The sequence below is a fragment of the Sphaeramia orbicularis genome, chromosome 15 (genome assembly GCF_902148855.1).
Source record: "Sphaeramia orbicularis chromosome 15, fSphaOr1.1, whole genome shotgun sequence".
Lineage (NCBI taxonomy): Eukaryota > Metazoa > Chordata > Actinopteri > Kurtiformes > Apogonidae > Sphaeramia > Sphaeramia orbicularis.
Genome location: NC_043971.1, coordinates 47,271,593 through 47,295,676, shown reverse-complemented (window position 1 = coordinate 47,295,676; position 24,084 = coordinate 47,271,593). Strand labels below are relative to the sequence as shown.

General features: G+C 38.5%; 1 protein-coding gene across 1 annotated transcript in view; it reads right to left on the bottom strand.

The window, feature by feature from the left end:
- Positions 1-22,628, bottom strand: part of LOC115434759 (B-cadherin-like) — a 50,124-nt gene extending 27,496 nt beyond the window's left edge. The window contains exons 1-3 of the mRNA XM_030156877.1: positions 22,449-22,628; positions 19,145-19,259; positions 5,993-6,081 (exon numbers count right to left, since the gene is read on the bottom strand). Of these exons, the coding sequence (XP_030012737.1) occupies positions 5,993-6,081; positions 19,145-19,259; positions 22,449-22,499 (255 nt within the window). The 5' untranslated portion in view covers positions 22,500-22,628. The remainder of the gene's footprint in view (positions 1-5,992; positions 6,082-19,144; positions 19,260-22,448) is intronic.
- Between the last annotated feature and the right edge of the window lie 1,456 nt (positions 22,629-24,084).

The following is a 24,084-nucleotide window of genomic DNA, read 5'->3' as shown; positions in this document are numbered from 1 at the left end:
GTGATCGGGGGGGGGGGGCTCCCACGTGGGGCCCATTGATCTGCCTTGGCTGAGATCTGCGCTCTCTGAGTGCTTCTAATTTGTAATGGAAACGCAAAAAGGCCGAGTCAAGCCGGTACCACATAGCGGAAACACAGCATTTAGGCCGTAAGGTGAACGCCGTATCGTTTCATCCTGTTCCGACATATGGGGCACTACAATCTTTTTACTCAGTTACAAAGATATATTGTTCCTGAGCTAAACGTCAAAAGTTCTCCATTTGCAATCCTGCAGTTTTTTTAAAATCAGTGTTTTAAGTCGGTACTACTTAACTTTATTCGTGCAATGCTATTGTTATCATGCGTGCTGCGGTTTGAGTCACGTGTAACCTGCTGGTCCAATCAGAAAGCGCAAAACATCCAAGATAGCTGCGACCAGGAAGCAAGCTTCCTGTAGTTCGGAGGAGGAAAATACAACGAAAAGTTTTAAAAAGCCAGCAAATATATAGAATATGCACCTCATATCCGTACAACAAGAAAAAATACAGGATTTTTCGGCCAAATGATGGGAAACGTTAAGAAACTGTGTCGAACGATGGCTTTATTTGAGTGGTGAGAGCAGGACTATAACTGAAACTTATAAACACTATCACTACTAACTTTGACAATGTTCCAGAAGATGCTGGGTTTCATGCAACATGCTACAGACGATTCATTGATACAAAAAAAAAGCGATTGAATTCCGTGGAGAAACATAAAAGAGAGAATTCAGAAGTCAATGAATCAAAGGGAGGTGAGTCTGTGCAAACAGGTGATGAACACCGGCAGCACCGCAGGATCAACAAGGGAAACTCCGAGGAAGAAATGACAGTCCAGGATGGGTCTACCTACTGTTTCATCTGGTCCTGTTCTGCCTGCCTTATGCATGATATGTGTTTAAAAAAAACAAAAAAAAAACTGGATAAATACATCACTGTGTCTGGCAAACGCACAAAGGATCATCTTTCACTGGTACAGACGTTATCAGCAGGTGTGTAAAAAAAAAAAAAAAAATCTGTCTCTCACTCACACACAAACACTGTATACAAGTGTGTAAGTTTATTCTATTCTCTACTACTACCACTGCTATTACTACTATTACTACTACTACTATTACTACTATTACTACTGCTACTATTATTACTGCTACTGCTATTACTACTACTACTGCTACTATTACTACTGCTACTGCTATTACTACTACTACTACTACTACTGCTACTGCTATTACTGCTACTATTATTACTGCTACTGCCATTACTACTACTACTACTGCTACTACTATTACTGATCATAACTCATTCTCTCTCTCACACACAATACTGCTTGCTTCCAGCTCAACATGACGGAGCATAGCAGTAAACACAGCGAGACGGGGAAAATGTGAAATATGAAATTAAACTAAAGACAATTGGACTCAACATGGATCCACACAAGCTACCAAAGACCAAGTGGTCCACGAACATTGACATGGGTCAAGTCACGCGCCTGTTGACTTTGAATCAAAAAATTAGAATTGAGATAATGATTTCAAACTTTTTGTAGTTCAATAGTATAACATCTTAAGTTTCTAAATCCATTAAAATTTTTGCCAAAAAAGGATTTTCAAGAAAATTATGGAACTTTTTATACAAACTAAATTTAGTCCCTCAGAAAGTTCTCTAAGAATGAATAATAACACAACTTATCACTGCTATAATTTGAAATCTCAATCATATATTTCAGTTTTCAATATAGTTTTATGACCTTTTATGCATCCTTTTATCATTATAAAAATCATTTTATCTGAAAAATTGGAGTGAATTGCTTTTTTAAGCATTTTAATATCAGATGGTGCCAGTTATGTGGGGAATTTCACTTTTCTCAAAAAACATGTTTTTTTTTAAATTACTCATTAATCAAATGAGCTAAACCAATGGAAATTTCTGAAAGAAAGTATTTAACCCTCTGCTTAAGCATGGCTTCACTGGAATTTAAGATTACTTTGTCACTAATCTAAAAAAAAAAAAAAAAAGATATTTTTTTTTCCCTACATAACCAAAAATAGGTCTCGACATGAAGTAGCTAGCTTGTGAAGAATTTTTTTCTTTCACTTTCTATGGATTCAACTTTTCAAATCAATAATTATGATATTCTATTGTCTACATATGGATTTGGTATACATGAATATTACATTCTCTAGAAAATATTTCCTCTTAATTGAGATCAAAAGGTAGTTATCACAGGTTATTGATGGGACTCAACTTGAGCAGTCTGTCAGCTGGTATGAATGGGGTCGCAGCAATGGAGCCACAGCTAAGTTCCTCAAGAGTGGAACAGTCTCAGAGCTTCTCTCAGCTTTAGCATCCCTTACTTCAAGACCCACAGCTTCATCAAGAACAAGCAAGCAGCCTATTTCAAGGAGAAGCAGTCCATCCAGGATCCTAGCCGCTGCACCATCCAGATTGACTTCAGTGAGAATGCCAGCATTCTGTCACAGGATGAGGTCCAAAGTGGTCATTGGTGCCATGGCCAGGCAGCCCTCTGCACTGCAGTTATCTGGACCTCAGAGGGGACAGAGTCCTATGGCATCATCTCTGACTACCTAGACCATGACCAGTATGCTCCAGCTGTGTTTGTGGATCACCTTGTGGAGTCTGCCCAGTCCCAGGCATCAGTCCCCATTGAGGAGAGTGAGATCTTCAGTGATGGAGCTACCATGCACTTAAAGCAGAAGAACATGATGCTCTACATGACTTCTCTTCTACAGAGTAGGGGCATCAAAGTCACTTGGAACTTCTTTGTGACTTCACACGGGAAAGGAGCTGTTGACGGTGTTGGTGGTACTGTGAAGCGTCTGGTGTTCAATGCCATCAAGTCCCGTAAGCATCACATGACAACTCCCGCTGAGTATGCCAAGTGTGCCATAGAGGACAACAAGAAGATCAACATCAAGTTCATCTAAGCAGAGGTCATCCAACAGATGATTCAAACTCTCAACATCATCTGGGGATCTGTCCTGTCCATTCCTGGAATCCAGTCTGTTCACAGCATGAGGACACAGTCCTTTGATCAGGTTTCTGTATCCCGCTATTCTGAGCAACCTGGATGCACCCACAACCTCCTTCCACAGCCTGAGCCTGTACCTGTAGCAGCTTGTAAGTGGTATATAGTTGTGAAGCCTGACTAAGTGGTGTACAGCACAAGTCATCAACTTAGAGGAAGGTGCCAACATTATGCTGTGATCGGTGCTGAATATACAGACTTTACTGAGCATTAAATGTGCATTAAATGTGCTTAATGAATCACTTTCTACAGCTAATATGTGTCCTTTGTATATCTAGTCATAAATATGTATAAAAATGTATAAATTTGTTACCCGTTTTTTCTTTCCCTACATAACCGAAATTCCTAATTCCCTACATAACCATTCCATTCTTTAAAACGCTTACCAAAAGTCATAGTTATATTTAAAAAATAAAAAATGCGTCCATAGTTTATCAAAATAGACACCTTAAAGAACATCTCAGCAAATTTTCATAGTTGGGAGACACTTGCACACTCAATAGTGACAAAACAGAAATGCTCCTCATTGGCACAAAATCCACTCCAAAACCAACACCTTTTCCCTCACTATCAACAGCTCCTCAGTCTCCCCCTCCCCTCAGGATAAGAGTCTGGGTGTCATCCTCGATGGCCTACTATCTTTCAAATCCCACATCAATAACGTCACCCGGTCTGCATATTTCCACCTGCGCAACATCAACTGTCTCCGCCCCCCCCTCACCGCCCATACCACCTCTATTCTTTTACACAGTCTCATAACCTCCCGCCTTGACTACTGTAACTCCCTCCTATTCGGTCTCCCCCAAAAGTCCCTCCATAAGCTGCAACTGGTCCACAACTCTGCCACCCGCATTATCACCAAAACCCCCTCCTACCACCACATCACCCCTGTCCTCCAGGAACTACACTGGCTCCCAATCAGAGAATTGAATTCAAACTCCTCCTGTACACATTTAAATCCATCCACAATCTCACTCCTCAGTACCTGTCAGACCTCCTCCATGTCACTACTCCAGTCCGTTCCCTCAGGTCCTCCTCCTCTATCCACCTCACCGTGCCCCCTGTCCACCTCAGCACCATGGGAGGCCGAGCCTTCAGCCGCTCTGCTCCTCAGTTCTGGAACTCCCTCCCACCATCCATCCGCAACCGTGATTCTCTCCCCACATTCAAATCCAGACTCAAAACTTACCTTTTCAGAATAGCCTACCCCCCATAAGCTCTACTCTCCAATCTACAACTTCATTTCTATATATAGTAATTATTTACGTATTGTTTATTTCTTTGTATTTTATGGATTGTTTGTTTCATCTTGTTGTACAGTGTCCTTGGGTGTCTTGAAAGGCGCTTACAAATAAAATGTATTATTATTATTATTATTATTATTATTATTATTATTATTGTTATCATTATTACTACTCGCAACCGCACTTTTAAAACGTTTAGAAAAAAAGGAAAATTTAGATGTTAATTTTTGTTCCCTACATAACCATGCAGTTTTTCAAATTTTTATGGCAAAAGATGGCACTATTGCTTTTGTTTCTTTTTATGAGTTTCAAGTACTAGTTAATACCTTTAAAATGATGTATTATTCAGGTCTCTAGCTTAAATACTTTTTGAATTTGCGTATAAAATGTAGTCGGGCACTCCCTACATAACCGCGTGACTTGACCCACATGTGACCAGAAATCGCATATCCTGACATCCAGGGTGTAGGGGATCATCGCTATTTTTACCTGAAACAAGTATACATGGTTTCATCATGACTGACAACCAAGGTCCAAACTTAGGCAGAGAACCAACTGATCCAAAGTGCATTTACAGTAGACAGTGTACTGACCCCAGTGAATATATGCATGATCTACTGGTACTGAGGATATTTACATCTAGTTAATATCAAGGACTTCATACAACACAGATACTACTGCTTTGTATGTGCAGGGTACAACTTTATTCTTGTAAATTATGATATTTTTCCCACCTGTTTTCACATTACAACATTATTCTTGCAATATTATGGCTTTATTGTCGGAATATGATGACTTTAATCTCATAAATGAATGACATTTTTGCTAAATTATGAGGTTTTTTTTTGTAGAACTACGACTTTATTCTCATAACATTGTAATTCTTTTTGTATTTGACTTTATTATCATAAAATTACGGGTTTTATATTGATATTTTATGACTTTATTCTCATGGTGACAAGCATTTTTATTTTCTTATGTGGCCCTAATACACCGTCGTAGCTTTATTCTCCAGTACCCCCGTATTTGAAAAACCAGGTTAGCCTTAGTTTAAGTTAGTTTACAAATCATGGAAGAGCACAAGGGTCATAATCACAAAATGAAGACAAAAACCATGTAAGATCTGATCATGAAACCAAGAGCTTTACTAAGAAGTAAAGTTAGCCAAAACAATACGTAATTTAAGGTATGATTTTATCCAAAAATACAGCATAAATTAATGTTACCTGACACGAATCGGGATCCACAAATCTAGGTTTGGTTTCCTGGATTTGTGGATCCATCTACTTCTCTTTTCTTTGGCTTTCAGTGCTTGTAAAACGATAGCTTCGACTGCTTTTCAAACCTGTTCATACAATCAATGGCACAACGGCTCTTCCCCTTTTTTTTTTTTTTAATTAAATATTGTTCTGAAGTTTAGACAGTATTGAAGCCAAAGCTGCCTCTCATCTCCCTCTTTCTGCCACTCAGTGGGCATAACCGTGGTGACTTACGTTAACGGTGACGTCACGTGCATACCCTCTATATGCTTCCATGCCAAGATGCCTCCACAGTATAAATTTGGTGCAGATATCACATCATTGAATGGACAGACAGACAGATGACAAAATGATTACAATACCCCTCAGTCCAGAGTTGGCCGAGGGGTCAAAAAAACTCAAAAGAAAACAGTGAAAATATACTTACCGTTAGAGTGCCATCTGTCTGTACTGTGATACGGTTGTTGTCAGTGCTGAAGAGAAATCTTTGGCGCTCTGTGCAGTCAGTGAAGTCCACTATGATTCAAGGAAGAAATAAGTATCCATTAAAAAACAAAAATTACACAAAACAAAAATGCATGCCTTGACAAAACAATACGACAGGTTAAAACTGTAAAACCGTTTTCTGTGCTTAACAGAGAAAACAACAAATTTAAGACCTATGAATGGTTGGTGACAGTTCTTGCAGGAGAAGACATAATGTACATTACAATCAGTGAAGCAATTTGTCAACTACATTTTATAGCGCTAGAAAAAAGCCACTTGTCTTTTTGACTCAATCAAGATTAAAAAAAAATGAATAAATAAATAATACCAATTTTGAATGTTGTAATGACCCTCAGTCACTCCTTTTGACAAGGGCTGCTCTGCACCTATACCCAGTTACTCCCTGCTCCCCTACCAGTACCCCCCTCACCACACCTCATCTGTGTTTCTATCTGCCCAATAGGGCTGCACGATTAATCGATTTTAAATCGAAATCGGATTTTTTAAGTAGGACGGTCCTACTTAATTTTATTCACGCAATGCTATTGTTATCATGCGTGCTGCGGTTTGAGTCACGTGTAACCTGCTGGTCCAATCAGATAGCGCAAAACATCCAAGATACCTACCTCCTCCGACTAGGAAGCGAGCTTCCTGTAGTTCGGAGGAGGAAAATACAACGAAAAGTTTTAAAAAGCCAGCAAAAACACGGAATATGCACCTCATATCCGTAAAAAAAGAAAAAAATACAGGATTTTTCGGCCAAACGATGGGAAACGCTAAGAAACTGTGTTGAACAATGGTTTTATTTGAGTGGTGAGAGCAGGACTATAACTGAAACTTATAAACACTATCACTACTGAATTTGACAACGTTCCAGAAGATGCTGGGTTTCATGCAACATGCTACAGACGATTTATTGATAAAAAAGCGATTGGATTCCGCGGGGAAACATACAAGAGAGAATCCAGATGTCAATGAATCACAGGGAGGTGAGTCTGTGCAAACAGGTGATGCCGGCAGCACCGCAGGATCAACAAGTGAAACTCCGAGGAAGAAATGACGGTCCAGAATGGGTCTACCTACTGTTTCATCTGGTCCTGTTCTGCCTGCCTTATGCACAATAAGGAAAAAAAGTGGATAAATACATCACCGTGTCTGGCAAATGCACAAAGGATCATCTTTCACTGGTACAGACGTTATCAGCAGGTGTGTAAAAAAAAAAAAAAATCTGTCTCTCACTCTCACACACGAACACTGCATATAAGTGTGTAAGTTTATTCTATTCTCTACTACTACTCCTGCTATTACTACTATTATTACTGCTATTACTACTATTATTACTACTACTACTACTACTACTATTACTACTATTATTACTACTACTATTACTACTACTGCTATTACTGCTATTATTACTACTACTGCTACTATTATTACTGCTACTGCTATTACTACTACTGCTAGTGCTATTACTACTACTGCTATTACATCTATTACTACTACTGCTACTACTATTACTGATCATAACTCATTCTCTCTCACACACAATGCTGCTTGCAGCTTTGTGAAACTAGGTGTGTGTGTGTGTTTCAGAAATGAGCTGCCTTCAATGTCAGCTACAGGATCTTCTCTTCTGTGAGCAGATCATCAGGCAAAGAATTATTATTGTTGTGAACCACCACCACCAAACATTCATACACCAGAGTGAGTGGCACTGGGTGAAGTGTCTTGCTCAAGAACACAATGGACTGACTAGGACAGAGTGGGATTTGAACCGCCAACCCTTCGGTTATTGGACGACCTGCTCTACCATCTGAGCCATGGCCACCCAGTCTTGCTGACAATGTCTCATTATTGCTCCTTGGTAGTTTGCCCTGTCCATGCCTCCAACATGTGATGCTCTACACCAACACTGCAAAAGGGCAAACTGCCAAACAGCAATAATGAGAAATTGTCTGAAAGGTATTATGTGTCCACCCTCACCCACTGGTAGTGGATGACACATTGAGGATGGGGAGTTAACAGTGACCTGGATGACTAAAAATCCTGCTCCTCAAAGTGTTTTGTAGTTCGTCCACTGCACTTGGAAACAAGGCAAATGTGATACAGACAGGTGTTCCTGTATGTCAGCAAGACTGTCTTGCACTGATTTGTGTAGGTGGCAGCACTGTGTGAATGTTCAGAAGGAAACAGAAGATACAGCTACATGGGATGATGTTTCTGACAGTGATGGTGATGATTAGACATGTTATAGAACCATGAAATATCCTCTAAAAAAACATCCATTGAACAAAAACAAAAGTTTACAGTGTACTGTGTAAAAAAACAGACCAAGATCTATTAAAAAACATGTATTGTTACATGACAAATGCATCATTGTTAAAAGAAGAAAAGAAACCCTGCAACTGTCAACACTGTGTCAAGCATTGCTGTTACATTGATGTATGTGTTTGTGTGTGGCAAAATTCACCGTGTGTGGCAAAATTCACCGTGTGCAATACGTGAAATCAGTAGAAGCTTTTTCCCACAAATTTCCAAGATTTCATGGTCTAAATTCACATTGCATGGTAATAATTCATCAAGACTTGTCTAAAATGTTAATATGTATAAATATCCATTTGTGAGAGTTTTTGTATAGCTAAAATGAATGTTGATAAATAAAACAAGTGAATCTAGCGTCACAGAATTTTCATTTTTTAATTTTATATTCATATAGATTTATGGCTTGTGACAAAAAACTGCAGGATATATTGCGGAGAACTTTTAACCCAAAGTCCATGAGGGTACAGTCTAAACAAAAATGCATTTAAAAAGTAGTGCCCAGACACGGGAACGAAAATCATTTTCTAGCCACTTTTCATGGTTCACCTTATGGCCTATTATGTTCCAATATTAAATTGCTGTAGCCAATTGTCTTCCTGCATTTACATGCTTAACACTCTGAAACCACCCAATGTACCCACCAACTTTCTTGTTAAACTACTGTCACACAAAGCAAACAGACAGCAGTAAGAACAGCTTTGGCATGTTCAATTTATTATTAAAGTGGAACAAGATCAGGGGTCACGTTAACCAAAAATATTCTGTCATTGACAGATTTTTTTTAACTCTTTAAGTGCCAGACAGTCAAGGGGCAAAGACGCCTTAAAAGTGCCACAGACTTTGGCTGTTCTGCAGGACTTCACGTCGGTCTGGAAACTGATCAGATACTAGAAAAAGTGAAAACACCATGTTCGAGTTCAGTTTTCGGAGTTCTGTTGGTTCACATAGCAACATTACAACAACTCTTAACACTGAAATCTATTTTAATAACATATTCACATTCAAATTTGAACAAGCATAATTCAACAATGACTTGAAAACAAATCTTATCAATACTTTTTCAACATACATGTATGTACACCCGCAAATGTTGTATGCTCAAAAAAGGTTACTGCGTATGTCGACATTCCTATAACAGGATCACAACACATCAGGTTAGAAAATGTAAAAACAAATTAAAAATCACAATAAATAATAATAAGTATAAAAATAGCAAAAACACAATGCATATCAACAACAAATTTCAATAATGAAATACATGAAAAATACTTGAACATGCCGTAGCTATAGAAAGAAATATTGCACAAAATGAAATATGTCACAAATATCTGAGCATCACAAATTGTATATTTTGGAACCCTAAGCAATAACATGATAATACTGGCAACAAAGTATGGCAATTTATATAAAATAGTGTACATGTGTAGCAATTTACATGATTAGTATGAAACTGTGCCTTCGTGATCAGTATTTATACACTGCCTGTAACAGGTAGTCAGATAAACAGTTCAAACTCTCAAACACTTACGATCAATAAAGCAACAAACTTACAAAATTCTTATGCAAACATGATCTGACTCACACCACAAAAAGCAAACATTTATACATCTTTCACATTATTAGGAATGACATTTTATCATGATTTACTTTCAAAAACATAAACATTTGTATCACACCCAAAGTATATGACCTAAATGTAACACACATATCATAAAGTTGCCAACGTATGTAATAGCCGGGATATTATTATCACAAAACAATTACTGTGAAATGTATGATGAAAAAAACAGTAACAGTAACAGTAACTTCATAAACAATCAGGAACCATCAGTCCTCATGATGTTAAAAAATTGATCAGTTATGTGTATGCCGCTTCTCACAAGACACATGCACTCCACGTTCACACACAACACAAACAGTCCTTGATCTCTTGCGTCCATTTCCGTTCTTATGCGAGCACACAACACATTCCTTTTCCTTTCTGTCTGGAAGAAGTCTCACCCCAGCTTGAACATTCTCAGCTGCTCTCCCATCTCGCAGAGGTTCAGCATTCTCATGGACAACCTGTGCACGAAGATGATCATCTGCCAAAGCTTCTATCACGGAGGAGTTGAACCTACGTCGGCTAAGCGGATTCGGATCGTCAGTGTTCTGGATGTAGATTTGATATGCCTTCAAAAGCATGCGGCTGAGAATGTTGAATGTGGCCTTCTTCCAGACCTTGACAGTTTTACGTTCATCATGATGAACATACAGTTGCTGGTCATGCACATCAACGCCACACATATGTGGATTATAAATATCGGCAATGACCATAGGTTTGTTGTTGACATTACGAGCCTCAGCACAGGTGGACAAAACACGCACAACTTTGCTAGCTTTTTCACGAAAAGCTACCAGGAGGGACTGTCCATTACGCCAGTAGGTACTTCTGCCAACAGGAGGCTTGGCAACTTTAGCAACAGCTGGTATGTCCCTATTCTTCCTGATGGTTCCAGTCAAATATGTGCCGAAAGCAAAGAGCGCTGGCAAGGCGATGAGAACAAAAGAAACTATCAACAACAACATGGTAGGATCTGTTCAACAAGTTGGAAACACGTAACAATCGAACAACAACATCATACCCCTGACCTTCAGGTGGAGCAGGATCATATCTACGACCACAATAAACAAAAAACTGCATGCAGTATTTCGAGGCAGATTCCACCAACAGCCAAAGTTTCACTCCAAATCTCGCATGGCGTTTGTTAGGCATAAACTGACGGTAACAAAATCTACCGCGACTACCTATCATGCTCTCATCAATGGCTAAGTATTCTCTGGGCAGGTAATGTTCCTTGAACTTTCTGTTTGCAAAAGAAACAAGATATTGGTATTTGGCAATGGGATTGTAATTTGGATGACCACGAGGATAAATGTTGCGGTTGTCCTCTACATGAAAGAATTTCAACAGAAGCTGGAAACGATTGCGACGGAACACACAACGAAAAAAAGTTTGTTGAATTGAGGCTTCTGTAGACCAATACATAAATATGGATGGCAATTGTACAATGCCCATGTTGAGGATCAATGCAATGAAACCCTTCATCTCGGTGACTGTAGTTGGAATCCATTGATGAGCACGGGATCGGGGACGCAGATTGTGGGATGCCGGGTACCGTTCGGTGTAGCGGTTGGTCTGGTCAACAAAACGTTGCAGAAGATCCAGTGTACAAAACATCATGAAGTACACAATAGGACTAGAATCCCTAGGAGGAGGATTGACTGGACCAGGATGCTCAGTAAACACATATGGGTGATGTGGAGGGTCCTGCTCTGGTACTTCGATTGTTTCCCATTCCCCAGCATCTTCCTTAGAACTGCTACCAGAACTGCAATTAGGGAATGAATGCTAAATAAGTTCAAATTTACAGTGAGAATATTGGTGCCAAAAAAAAAAAAAAAAAAAAAAAAAAAAAAAAAGCGCAAATATGTAAGTCTGTAAATTTGTTGGAAAGACCTTCATAAACTTGTATCATTTGTTGTAAATTATGTTGTCAGCTGGTTTGTAATAAGTGTACATCATGTAGCATGGGGCTTGGAATGACTGTTGATCGATTGTGGCATAACCAAATGTCATTTTTCGTTTCAACTGTCAAAGTTGTCAGTGGGCGGTAGTAGACAAGAATCTATCTATTTACCTATCACATGCAACATATTTTCATTGAAATTCCATATCAAGACATATTTACCTGCTGTTGGAACTGGAATCATCGCTATCATAGTCTGAAGACTGGGAATCAAAGTCTGAATCGTCATCAGAACTCATTTTCTAGCAGATGGGACTGTTTTGACAGATCGCTGTGTTTACGATATTACTACAAAATGGCCATCTAATTTGCATATGATTTCATTCATAAATTCATACATACAATTTCCCAAGCAGACAACGAAATGCGAGCTCTTCCTTAGTCAAAAACCGCTCGGTAACATCCGACCGATTGCTACTTACATTCAAAACGCACCGGACGCAGCCGATTCATTATTGATCGTTATTTGCATAATTTATTCGGTCGCGTGACCTCAAATTCCCGTCTGCTTGGTCTCAAAAGGGGGACACAGACAGAACGTCATCGAAATGTGAGAAAGAAATGGGGGTGGATGGTTTGTTTGTACACAAATGTGGCGTGCTCTCCAAAGCCGATCTGATCGGCCCGTGGCACTTTACAGGTTGTTTTCGTAAGGCCGATTTAATCGGCCCATGGCACTGAAAGTGTTAAAGATGATGGCAAATTCTGAAGGCTGTCTGTCATTTTGACAGACTAAAATACTGAAGGTAATCTACCAAAGAAAGTTTTCACACAACACTGAACAGAGCCAGCTCACAGGATCGCTGGTCTGTCTGTCTCCTAACAAGGCACCAAACAGTCCATTATACCATCCTACCTGTATATAACCCTACAGCACCACTGTTCACAACTACACTGAATACAACACTGGTACTTCTGTCAAAAGACTCACCGTTAGGTCACCTGTAGTAGACCCCCAGTCCAGTTGATGGTGAGTGTGCATATCAGTCAGTCATTGTTAAGTCTTTATACGATTCTTTTTTCTTTTGTTCAGACAAGTAGGGCTGCTCGATTATAGAAAAAAAAATAATCACGATTATTTTAGCAATAATTGAAATCACGATTATTAAAAACGATTATTTGTTAACCTTAAAGTTGTTTATTTTTTTCTTGCAAAACAATGTAAAATATACTCTTTAAACATAAATAAAGCTTTTAAACACTAAAACAAAGTATGTTCACTTTTGTACGAAACAAGAAAATCTTTGAATGCAAATCAGTATACTGTAAATTCAAGTCTGTTTCCTTTTGTAAACAAATAGTGCACTGGCATTAAACTGCTCTAGACCTGCCATAGAACTGGAGCAATAAAAAAAAAAACCCACGTAAAGTGCAAATTATACATTCAAGTATGTTCAGTGTAGTATGAAACAGTAAACTCAGTGGTGTGCCGTGAGGTTTCAGTTCAGGCCTTCTGTATACATCAGCCATCTATAGAATACACGTTAGGGTTATACGGGTTAGGTTAATACAGGAGTTGCAGCATAAAGAGATTCGGAGACTGAAGATTGCATTGCGGACGAAGTTGTAGACGGAGTTGTTTTTATGCGTTTCAGTTTGAGTTTCAGCGTTTCAGTTCAACTTCAGATGGTTAAAAAGGTTTGTTGTGTTAGCGGTCGGTGCGGACACAACTACGAAACACTTTTTGCACGTGATGTGTTTTTGCTCTTCGTCTTCTTCATCAAACCCAAAGTGATTCCATACAATTGAATTGGACTTGCCTTTTTTGTTTACCAAGGACTTCTGCTGGGATTCTCCTGCCGTTTTTCCAGACCGCTGGTACAACTGTCCTCTTGGGGTGGACCTGCTGGCTAGCAGGCAGCAGTAGCTTAGAGGGGGGCGGGGCAGAGCAGCTCATAGGAGCTTGTGTGCGCGTGAATTAAAACAACTCCAAATTAATAATCGTTTTTTCTCGATTATATAATTTTTTAATCGTTCCATGTAATAATCGAAATCGTAATTGAATTTCGATTAATTGCACAGCCCTACAGACAAGGTATAGTTTTTAGATGTTACCTGCTTGACAGTTTCGACTGACTCCAGTCTTCCTCAGAAGCATCATCTGACCTTTCTGCTCCTTTGGAGTGTTTTGTATACAACTGTGAGTGAACTGCGCACCTCTGCTCCTTCCCTGCTTGGTGGTATGATCCTTGTTTATCCTCACAGGATTGGTTGTAGAGTATGCATGTGACACTGCATGCATGGACCACTCATTTCGCGGATAACGTGACATCATTCTGTCTTGCAAAAGTAAATTAACAGTTTGCTAACAGGAGCTGGCACACATCATTCACTTTGAAGTATGAGCTCTATGTACCGTCTTGTTCGCAAACGACACATCACCAATACCGAAAATGAAACTCAACACACTTGGAATGTCCGACCAGGCTTCTGTGCGGCATCGCTGCAGAATGGGTTCTGCTTTTGGCCACCCTGCTTCCCGAGTGTTTGCGTTCTTCACATAGGCTACATGCATTTGTTCGGTACACCTCTGTATTGTATAGAAGGCCCCAAACTGAAACAGTTCAATACATGATCATACATATGTTAAACTCATGTTAGCAAAAAAACCATCACTGTACTGTGCAAACACAAAAACCCTAATCCTGATCAAAAATATACTTAGTGCCATTAAAAACACAGGGGGTCAGAATAATATGCATATTTGGAGATATACTAAATTAATTGGTTTGGGGTTACCTTCATATTAAAGAGGGAAGCATTGGCCATTAGAGAATGAATTGTGGACAAATTGTGATCAACTTAACACGTTTATTCAGTGCACTGAATACAGGTACTCAGAAATTGAAAGTGTCATCATTCAGTATCAGGTGTGTCCACTTCTGGCTTCCAAACAAGCAGTGCAGCGACGATGCATGGAACTAAGTCTCATGATCCTGTCCTGAGGGATCCAATTACTCAGACGACTTATTGTACTGCGATGACAACGAACACAGCAAGCGACTTCACCATGGTTCAGACCTGCATGTAACATGCTAATGGCACATTCTCTCAGTTGCATGGTAAGTAGTGGCATTTTGAGCTGGCAAAAACATTTTGGCATTTTCTTTGCTGCCTTTTTATCGGCTATTGACCACACCTAAAGTTACCAGTACAGCATGACATTGTACAAGAGACTGAATGTCTGACATTAAAAGATTAGTCCAAACGCTGACGTAGTGCACGTTGGAATTGAAAAAAAAAACAGCTGTTAACTGTGTTACTCACCTCGTGAGCAACATATACAAAATACACACCTGAGCAAATCATTTTCTGGAAATTACACCACATGTTTGGACCATGCGTTTTTAATGGTGCTAAATATATAAAGTGCATTCTTTGTAGTATTCCTGCTGCAGATGCAACATCGAATTTCTAAACAACTGCTTTCCAAGTATGACGCACAATAAAAGCTGCCCATCAGGGTCGTGAGAGAACAAATAAAACAAACCATGTTGTGTAACATACTTGTGACTAAGGTGAAGTCCCCTGGTAAAGCCAGCACCGTGTTCTTACCTTCTTTTTGTGTTGACCTAGTTCTGTTATCTACTCAATTAGCCTACATATAAAGAATAATTGTCTACATGACAAGTAATAAACAGGCTGGTTGAATGTAAACTTAACATCTTATTAATACTGGAAAAGTTAGAGCAAATAGAGAGGCAGTGAGGCCTCAAGCAATATGAATATCATTATGACAGGTTTTCCCTGTAATCTCACTCACTGTGAATGACCACCACAACAACAACAAAATGCACTCAGCAGATGCATGTTATTTTCAAACGGTAAAACAACTGATTGGATGTGTCTGGGTGAAGTACCGGCTCCCCAGCTGCCTACACACCCAGGAAATGACTTGTGACAGACACAACATAGTGGTTAACTCATCCAGCAGCATTAAGCTGACTAATGCCATCAGAGCACAATCAGAGGGATGAGATCTCTTAAATGGTGTACTATGTGGTAAAAGTGACTGGGAAGTTAAACACTTAAATAATAAGATAAACTGATTTAATTAGCAATGTTTTGAGTCTGTTCAGGCCACTAAATTAACAAAACAATCTACAGTATGCGCCATTTCTGCCACAAAATATCTAAAAACTTCCAAGTCTACATAAAAATATTTTGCTCAGGTTAGGGCTGCACGATTTTGGCAAAAAAAAAATCCCGATTTTTTCCTCTAAAAACTCGATTTTCGATTTTGATTTTTGGGTAAAACTACAAAAGACAACAGAAGTCAGCATGTCGTTTTCGTGAGCAGCCCACAATGCAAGGCACTGCTCTGACCTCAAATCTGTGATGGTATCACGTGATGAACCCCCAGAAGTTTATTTTTTCTTAATTAAATCTTTATTGAATGAAGTAGAGTATACAAACAATGTATGCAACAAGAAAATAACATAAGTTTGCCAGGGGGAATACACTATAATACAATGTCCAAATCAGAGCAAATACTTATGTTTTTTATAGCCTTTTTGTTTCCAGATTTATCTAACAGCTTTAAATAAAGTTCAACATCTGTCAAAAAATAAATAATATTTGTTTTTGTGTTACAGAACTTACATTTGTGAATGAAAAATTTAGCAAGTAAGAGGACTAAATTAATTATTTAATTTTTTTATATATATATATATGTGTGTGTGTGTGTGTTGTTGTTGTTTTTTTTTTAATTTTATTATTTTATTTTTTTTCCTGGGTATCTGGGCCCACAGAAGTGATACCAATGTAAGTCAGTGACAGGCATCAGTCGTGCGTGCGTGCGTGCGTGCGTGGACCAGGTTAATATGAGTGATCCACATGCGGTTCTGTTTAAACTGAGGGATCCGTGCGTGGAATAGACTGACCCAGGACACACTGGAGGGATTCTATCCTGGAGCGGGTGGATGTGTGTGGGCACAGGGCTGTCTGGGCTCCTCTGCTGAGGCTGATGACCCCGAGACCCGGACCTGGATCGGAAGAAGACAGGACGGTACGGATCCGGGACAACGGAAGATGAGTGATCCGCATGCAGTTCTATTTCAGTTGCGGGATCCGTGCGTGAAGCCACGGCTTACATTGCTATAAGTACTGCGGGCTCATGAACACATTTAAAGTCCGGTCATTACACGGAGTTCTGTGACAGACCGCTGTCACTGATAGGAGGAGGAGCCTACGGGAGCCCGCAAGCGCACGGCCCGCAGGCACGAGAGAGATGAAATCGATTTTACGATTTCCCTTTTTTAAAAATCGTCCTAATTAAAAAATCCGATTTCGATTTAAAATCGATTAATCGTGCAGCCCTAGCTCAGGTGTTTACATCCATCACATCACGTCCTGTAAATGTACAAAACATATTGTGCAATAACCAAAGGATTCATCGCTGAATCAGAAAATGCTTCTTAAAATAAATTAATTGCTCAATGACCCATCTATTGAAACATTTCTTTCTGACACATCTTCCATCCAGCCAACAACCCTTCATATCAGTATCACAGCACATGAAGCCTCAGTTCCTTAAACCTTAAAGACACAAACATTCACCATCAACCAGAAGCATCTCCTGATTTAAAATATTCAATAACTGCTGAATCTCTGATCCTATTAAGACATGTAAATAATTAGTGTAAAATACAGTTTGTTATCTTTTCATGGTCTATGACCCATTTGGACGTTCAGAGGCTCCATTGTGAACCTGGAAACAGTCATTTTTTACAACATTGATTCACCAGTAAAACCCATGGAGTTTGACAAATGACAGTAGATGGAGACGCTTGCTTATGTTCAGTTATTGATATCTTTGCTGAAAAGTCACTTCTTGTTCAGTTTTGTCTGTTTTGTGATACAATGACCCTAAACTTTACTGTCTTTATGAACATCTTACATAATCAATAAAATACATGATTTTCACTAAAAAATGCAAAATGCGGAGGATATTAGAATAACTGGTGATAAATTACTTAAGACAGGTTAAATAGAGAGAAAAATTTATTTGGGAACTGCCACAAAAGCAGTACTGGGTCTTTATGGGTTAAAAGTCAGACCCTCTATGTAAACACCTGATATCATCCAAAGGGGCACAAAACCATGAAACAGGTCAACATCTGACTGTAAGCCAGGCTTAGACTTTTTCAATGTTTGATGTTCTGAGCAATTATTATTAGCTTTCAAGCACAACTGGGCCAAAAATTCTGTTCTAAAGTATAAAAACAACAAGTGAAAAAGCAAGCAGACCTTACTAGTATTACCACCTGCTCGTGGCTCACACATAAATTTTTGTCTGCTCCTCACTTGGCAGAGCGCAGAGACGGAACTGACCTTCTGTCATGTAAATAAGATAGCATAAGGCCTAGTTTACCTAGTTTAATGAAAGGAGAAGAGATGAAAGGAGAAGATTTAGACTTGTTCTATATGAAGGGTATCTGTAAAAAACTTCTGTTGAGATCTGGTGCTATATAAAAAATAAAATTTAATAAAAAGGATCCACCAGATTGTTTACATTATTCAAAATTGTGTTGAAAATTATACCTATTTATCTTCGATGCTTCAGAGCTGCTGTTTAACCTTTAAGCTCACTTTCACTGAAGAAATTGGTTTTTCAGTCTAAAAGACAATAATTTGATTTTGAAACTCATCAAGCTACACAAGTCTAACTAAAACCGAGTTTGTGACAATGCAACTTTGAGCTAATAAGGCCCTTAACTATTCATCAAGCAAAAACCACGTAGTGCCAATCAGAATTAGTTACTCTACATTAGTTCTTGAAAAATAAAAATCCAGTAAACTAATACATCTACAACTGTAGCAATCATCTACTTCACTTATTCAAGAACATCTGATAAACAAGGCCTGCCGAACAGGCTTGGGGACATTTTTTTTGTTTTGTTTTACCCTACAGGTTTAGAGCTTTACATGAGGTGCAGAGTGAGTGCGAGCTGAAACCTGACTTTGTTTAGGCTACAAGTATGAACAGTGTGAACAGAAAGCCATCTGAGCCACAAACACTCAAACAAAAAAACCCCATACTTCCTTTTTGATGATGAAACCCATATTTCTATAAGTTCTGTGCTTTCAAAAATCTTTTTATTAATAGTTATTAATAGACTTCATAATATCACAAACTCCATAGTACACGTTAGAAATGGACACCACTTGGTGAATGAGGGGGAATGTAGAATCTGTCTTACCTTTGCCAAGTCTCATGCCCCGATGAAGATGCTTTTTGTACACTTTGAAAATGTACACATCTGATGTAAATCCAGGTACACATGATGACTCCTCAGAGGACACTACAGTTAAAGTCTAGGGGAATAAAAAGATGGTAATAGATCCTTCAAATGTGAGAAAACTCAAGACTTAAAGAACACTCAAATATTCACATCTGAGAAGCTGCTCATTTATTTACAGTTTATCAAAGGTGATATAACTTGCATTACTGACCTATATTTCAACCTGCCCAATAAATCAATCGTGATTTATAATTAATTCACTATTGATTTAAGCTCCAGGGTTCTGTAGAATTTTATCTACTTGAATTATGGTGCTACAATGTGTTGCTACAACACTGCAAAGTATTTAATTCTGCAAGAACTTGAACTATTTGTGCTATACCAGAGTACTTCCATTTTCCGCAACTTCATACTTTGATGCTACGACATCCCAGAGGCAAATATTGTATTTGTCATACTAGTCCCATTTGTCCAACAGGTTTAATTAAATTTTCAGATCAAAGATTTTCCTCTGAAAAAAATGAAGAATGTGCTGTTCATTTAAGGGTTGAATTTTTAATTATCCTCCTTAAGCTAAATAAGTATGCACTGAGATAAAGCTGAAGAGAAGCCTACTTTTAAGCTCAGGAATAGCTGATTACTTTTTGAAAGACTTGAAAGAGTACTGTGCATAGTGGGAGTGCACCGATACAGGTAGCCCATGGTTCGGTCCGTACGTTGGTTTTTGGGCCACGGTTTCGGTACATGTTTTGTGCATAAAGAGAACTGGGATTTTTTTTCTCCCAAAATTATTTTTATTTTGCTTATCAGCAAAAACAGAATTTTACAGTAAGAACAAATTATATCAGTTTACTGAATAACACTTTTTGTACAGAACAACAGAACCCTTTCTTAGTCCTTGACTACTTGTATACAGTTGAATATAACAGGCACTTGCACACATTGGGCCCAAAGGGTGCTTTTTTTTAAAATAAATAAGTTCCCGTTCTGCATAGGGATGTAAAAGAAAACAGCAGTATAAAAATGCCACAGTTATCTACCTTACACATTTCCTTGTAATAGGGTGTCATGGTATTGTATGTGTGTCAGAGTCCTGCACTGGGTGAGGTACCCGCAGGGACTTAAAAGTGAGTTACTGTGTAGACAATGTGTTTAATCACGGGTTGGGTGGCGGGTGTAATGTACGTGTGTATGGGCAGGTGGCGGTTTTGGAAAAGTAGCGGACCCGTGCAGGACTTTGATGCGTGTTGAGTCTAAAGCCACTTCTCTGTCCGCTGTCTCTCACAGAGGGGCTGTGTGCCCATATGCATGTCGAGAGAGAAAGACAGAGGGAGAGAGAAATCAATTGCAAAAAACCAAAAACCTGTGGTCCATAAGGGCAGATTGTCCCATGCAGGGCAGACCGAATGGTACACAGTTTTCCCCGAGTACCATTGCATCCATAGTGCATGGTACTGATTACATCATATTTTTGTGTTAAAATGATCAAATAACCAAGTTAGAATTACAAATATTGTGGTGTAAAAAGTACAAATTTGCTGCTACAATGCAAAGGACTAAAACTATAAAGCTGCAAAATACAGAAATATTCAAATTACATACCAATAGATTAGAACACTTAAAACATTTTTCTGAGCACATGAAAAGCTGACTTTTCTAGAGATACATGGATGTCACAGGACAGCAATTAGGATCGATGGTGGATTTTTTCCAAGAGAAAAGAAAATGGGCTACAGATACAGAAAAGATCTATCATGTCACTGACTGGCAACGCTAAATGTTCTTTGAAAGCCAGCAACCTCTTAGCCAGAAAAAATGGACTTTTGTGACTGTCGTTATTGCTCATTTGCCACAGATTTGAATAACAACTTCTGGTTCTGCCATGCAAAAATGAAGACTGTTGAATTGTCAAATTCATCAGCAGATTATAAAGTATTATTTTCATTTAGACTTCATTTAAAATTTTATTTACAGTGTATTTATTTTGAAACGTTTGTTATTTTGAATGTATTTTATTACCACATAATTTTATTTATCAAAATTTCTCTTCAGTTTTTTGAGAGCATCTAAATATTTTGGGATTTCTGATTTTGTGTTAATAAGATTAACTTTAGCCTTTATATTTGGTCTTGTAGCAACTTGATTTGTACAAATAATTGCTAACCTGTTTGGTGTCTTGTTGTATGCGCAGGTTTACATAGGCTACATGATCAGTACATCTTTGAGATGATCACAGTGTATCATGTCATTTATTTCACAAGGATTTACCTTGTTAAAATAAGTGGACTTTATGTAGTTACTGAATACAAATCAAACTAAGACTTAGATCAATTAAAATGAAAGTGTTAATATCTGAATGGGCCCCAGGCCACTTTGTACTGGGAAAATTGGGCCCAGAAGTCAAAAAGGTTGTCTGTCTAAAGCCCTTGCTTTAGACAGAATGTAGATCTATGACACTTAACTTGTTTTTACAAGGTTTGGTCCTAAGGAGAAAATACATTTCTTTTTTGAATCTTAAGAGAGACATTGCATTAGAAATACAATACACACGAATGCAATCACAAAATGAATCAAAGAACATCATATAGTATTGTTAAACACTACCGAGACCCACTGAACTCCTTTTCATTTTGATAATGATATTCTGTCTGCAATAAAGTTTTCAATGCAGAACTATTTTCAGTACTTATCTAAAGCAAGACAATGGCGGTCTGTTACTGATAATACAAACTATAGTTGTACAAGACGGAGGAAAACAATGTCCATCGATTACAGGTATTAAATCGAAACCGCGGAGATCCAGTCGAAACCCACTTAATCGGAATTTAACCTGCCGAGACGTGACGTCATCAACGAAAAAAGGGCGAGGTCAGAGCGGATCAGACTTCTCAGAGGAAAAAAAAAAAGAGACTGGCTTTTACGAAAATGGTGATTTAAAGCTTTATTTGTTTGTTTGTTTGTTTGTTTGTTTGTTTGTTTATGCCAACCTCAGCTTTTCCCGCTGTTGAAAATAGAAAAGGTACCATTAAACCTCGAAATTTGGGGGGAAACTCATTAAAACCAAACACCAAACATTCTCTTGTCAAGTGGCATAGCTGTGTTTAAATGAATAATTTTCTGTCCTGAAATACACACTAAAACTATGTTCTAGACAGCATATTTACAGAAGTTATTGATATATGTGCGCGCGGACATAAGTTCCACAGGAAGACGACGGAAGTAAAGGCGTTTACAGTCAACTTACGACAGGATGAAATCTTACCTGAAAAACGACGACCAAAGTGGCTAGAACCACGAAACGGGCGGTCCCCATCTGTTTGTTAAGTCCTCTTTCGATAATCCTCAAAATGAAAGTGTCAGATGAACCAGAAATACAGTCTTAATGCGGTTTATATCGTCGTGTTCGTCTCCTCTCCTCTCTCTCTTTTGGTAAACTGCCTTCAGCTGAACAAGTCGCAGCAGGTACTTTCAGCGTAATGACGTCAGTTCCCAGGTGCGCGAGTTCTGTGTTCCTGATATGGGCATGAGGCCTCGACACACCTGAGGAGACACAGAGCACAGGTTCGTCTCGTCTGTCCGTTGATTAAAATACAGCAGAAAATGAGTGATTCATTGACAGCGGTCGGCGTAACAGTCAGCTGGATGTGAGCGCGTGTGCAGTTTTCTCATTTCCTGTTACTGACAATCATTCCCCACCCACCCTTTAGCTCTACATTTAATCAGTGATGTATGGAAGTATGGAAAGAGTATCAGTAAAACGCACTTAAAGCAGTGTTTTTCAACCTTGGGGTCGGGACCCCACGTGGGGTCGCCTGAAATTTCTAGTAATTGATAAAAATAAAATAAAAACGTACTAATAAAAAATATATGGTGAGTTGAGAGAGACAATCACAATACATAAAAGACATAACAAACTCTGAAGCTGAACCTGAAACACTGTGGTACTGTTTCTTTCAAATGTTAATTGTGGCTGGTTTAAGATGCTGCAGCGCTTTCATAATTCATAGTGTGAGTTATTGTTTTTTCAGTATTAATTTGCAGCCTTTGGACTGACTGTACAAAATTCTTCCTTTGTGCAGTAATCTACACCTGGCTTTTCTGCCTCCGTCCACAATAATATGCATTATATAGTCTTAATGTAAAATAAAATTAATGTTTATTTGCAACATAGTATAGCAAACCATTAATTTGTGATGTTAAAATGGGGTCGCGAGCCAAAAAAGGTTGGGAACCACTGACTTAAAGCAAGAAAAGTCACAGTAGTCATTGTGTCATTTGATGTTTTTAGTTCATTTTACTGCTGCATTCTTGTACATGATGAATAGAATAGAATAGAATAGAATAGAATAGAATAGAATAGAATAGAATAGGTCTTTATTGTCACGACTACAATTTTGAAAAGAAAGACTATATAAAAGTATCACACAAAATTCTACTGAAAATATATACTGAAAAACATTGACAACACACAAAACTAAAGAAATACTAAAATATACAAAAGACCAACTCTATACCACAGACAGAAGCAGGGCCGGACTGAGACTCATTTTCAGCCCTGGAGTTTCATACCTCAGACTGGCCCACTTTAGATCACGACCAATTATTATTAAAATCATATAATTCTAACCTTACATGTCATCTTCATCTGTGTCATTTGTGCCTAGTGGTTCAGGGTTGTGCTGCTGAGCTGCTCCTCTGTCATCAGTAGACTCTGCTCTCCCTTTCACACTTCCTCCAGTTTCTCTAGACTCTCCTGCACTTGTATCACAATAAAAAATAATATCTACAGACATTTGGACTTACTGAACCAATTCAGATATTTACATTGGCAAAATATGCAGGCTTATTTAATATTACTTTATGCCATTGCCTTTCAGTTGTGGGCTTTGTGTATTTAC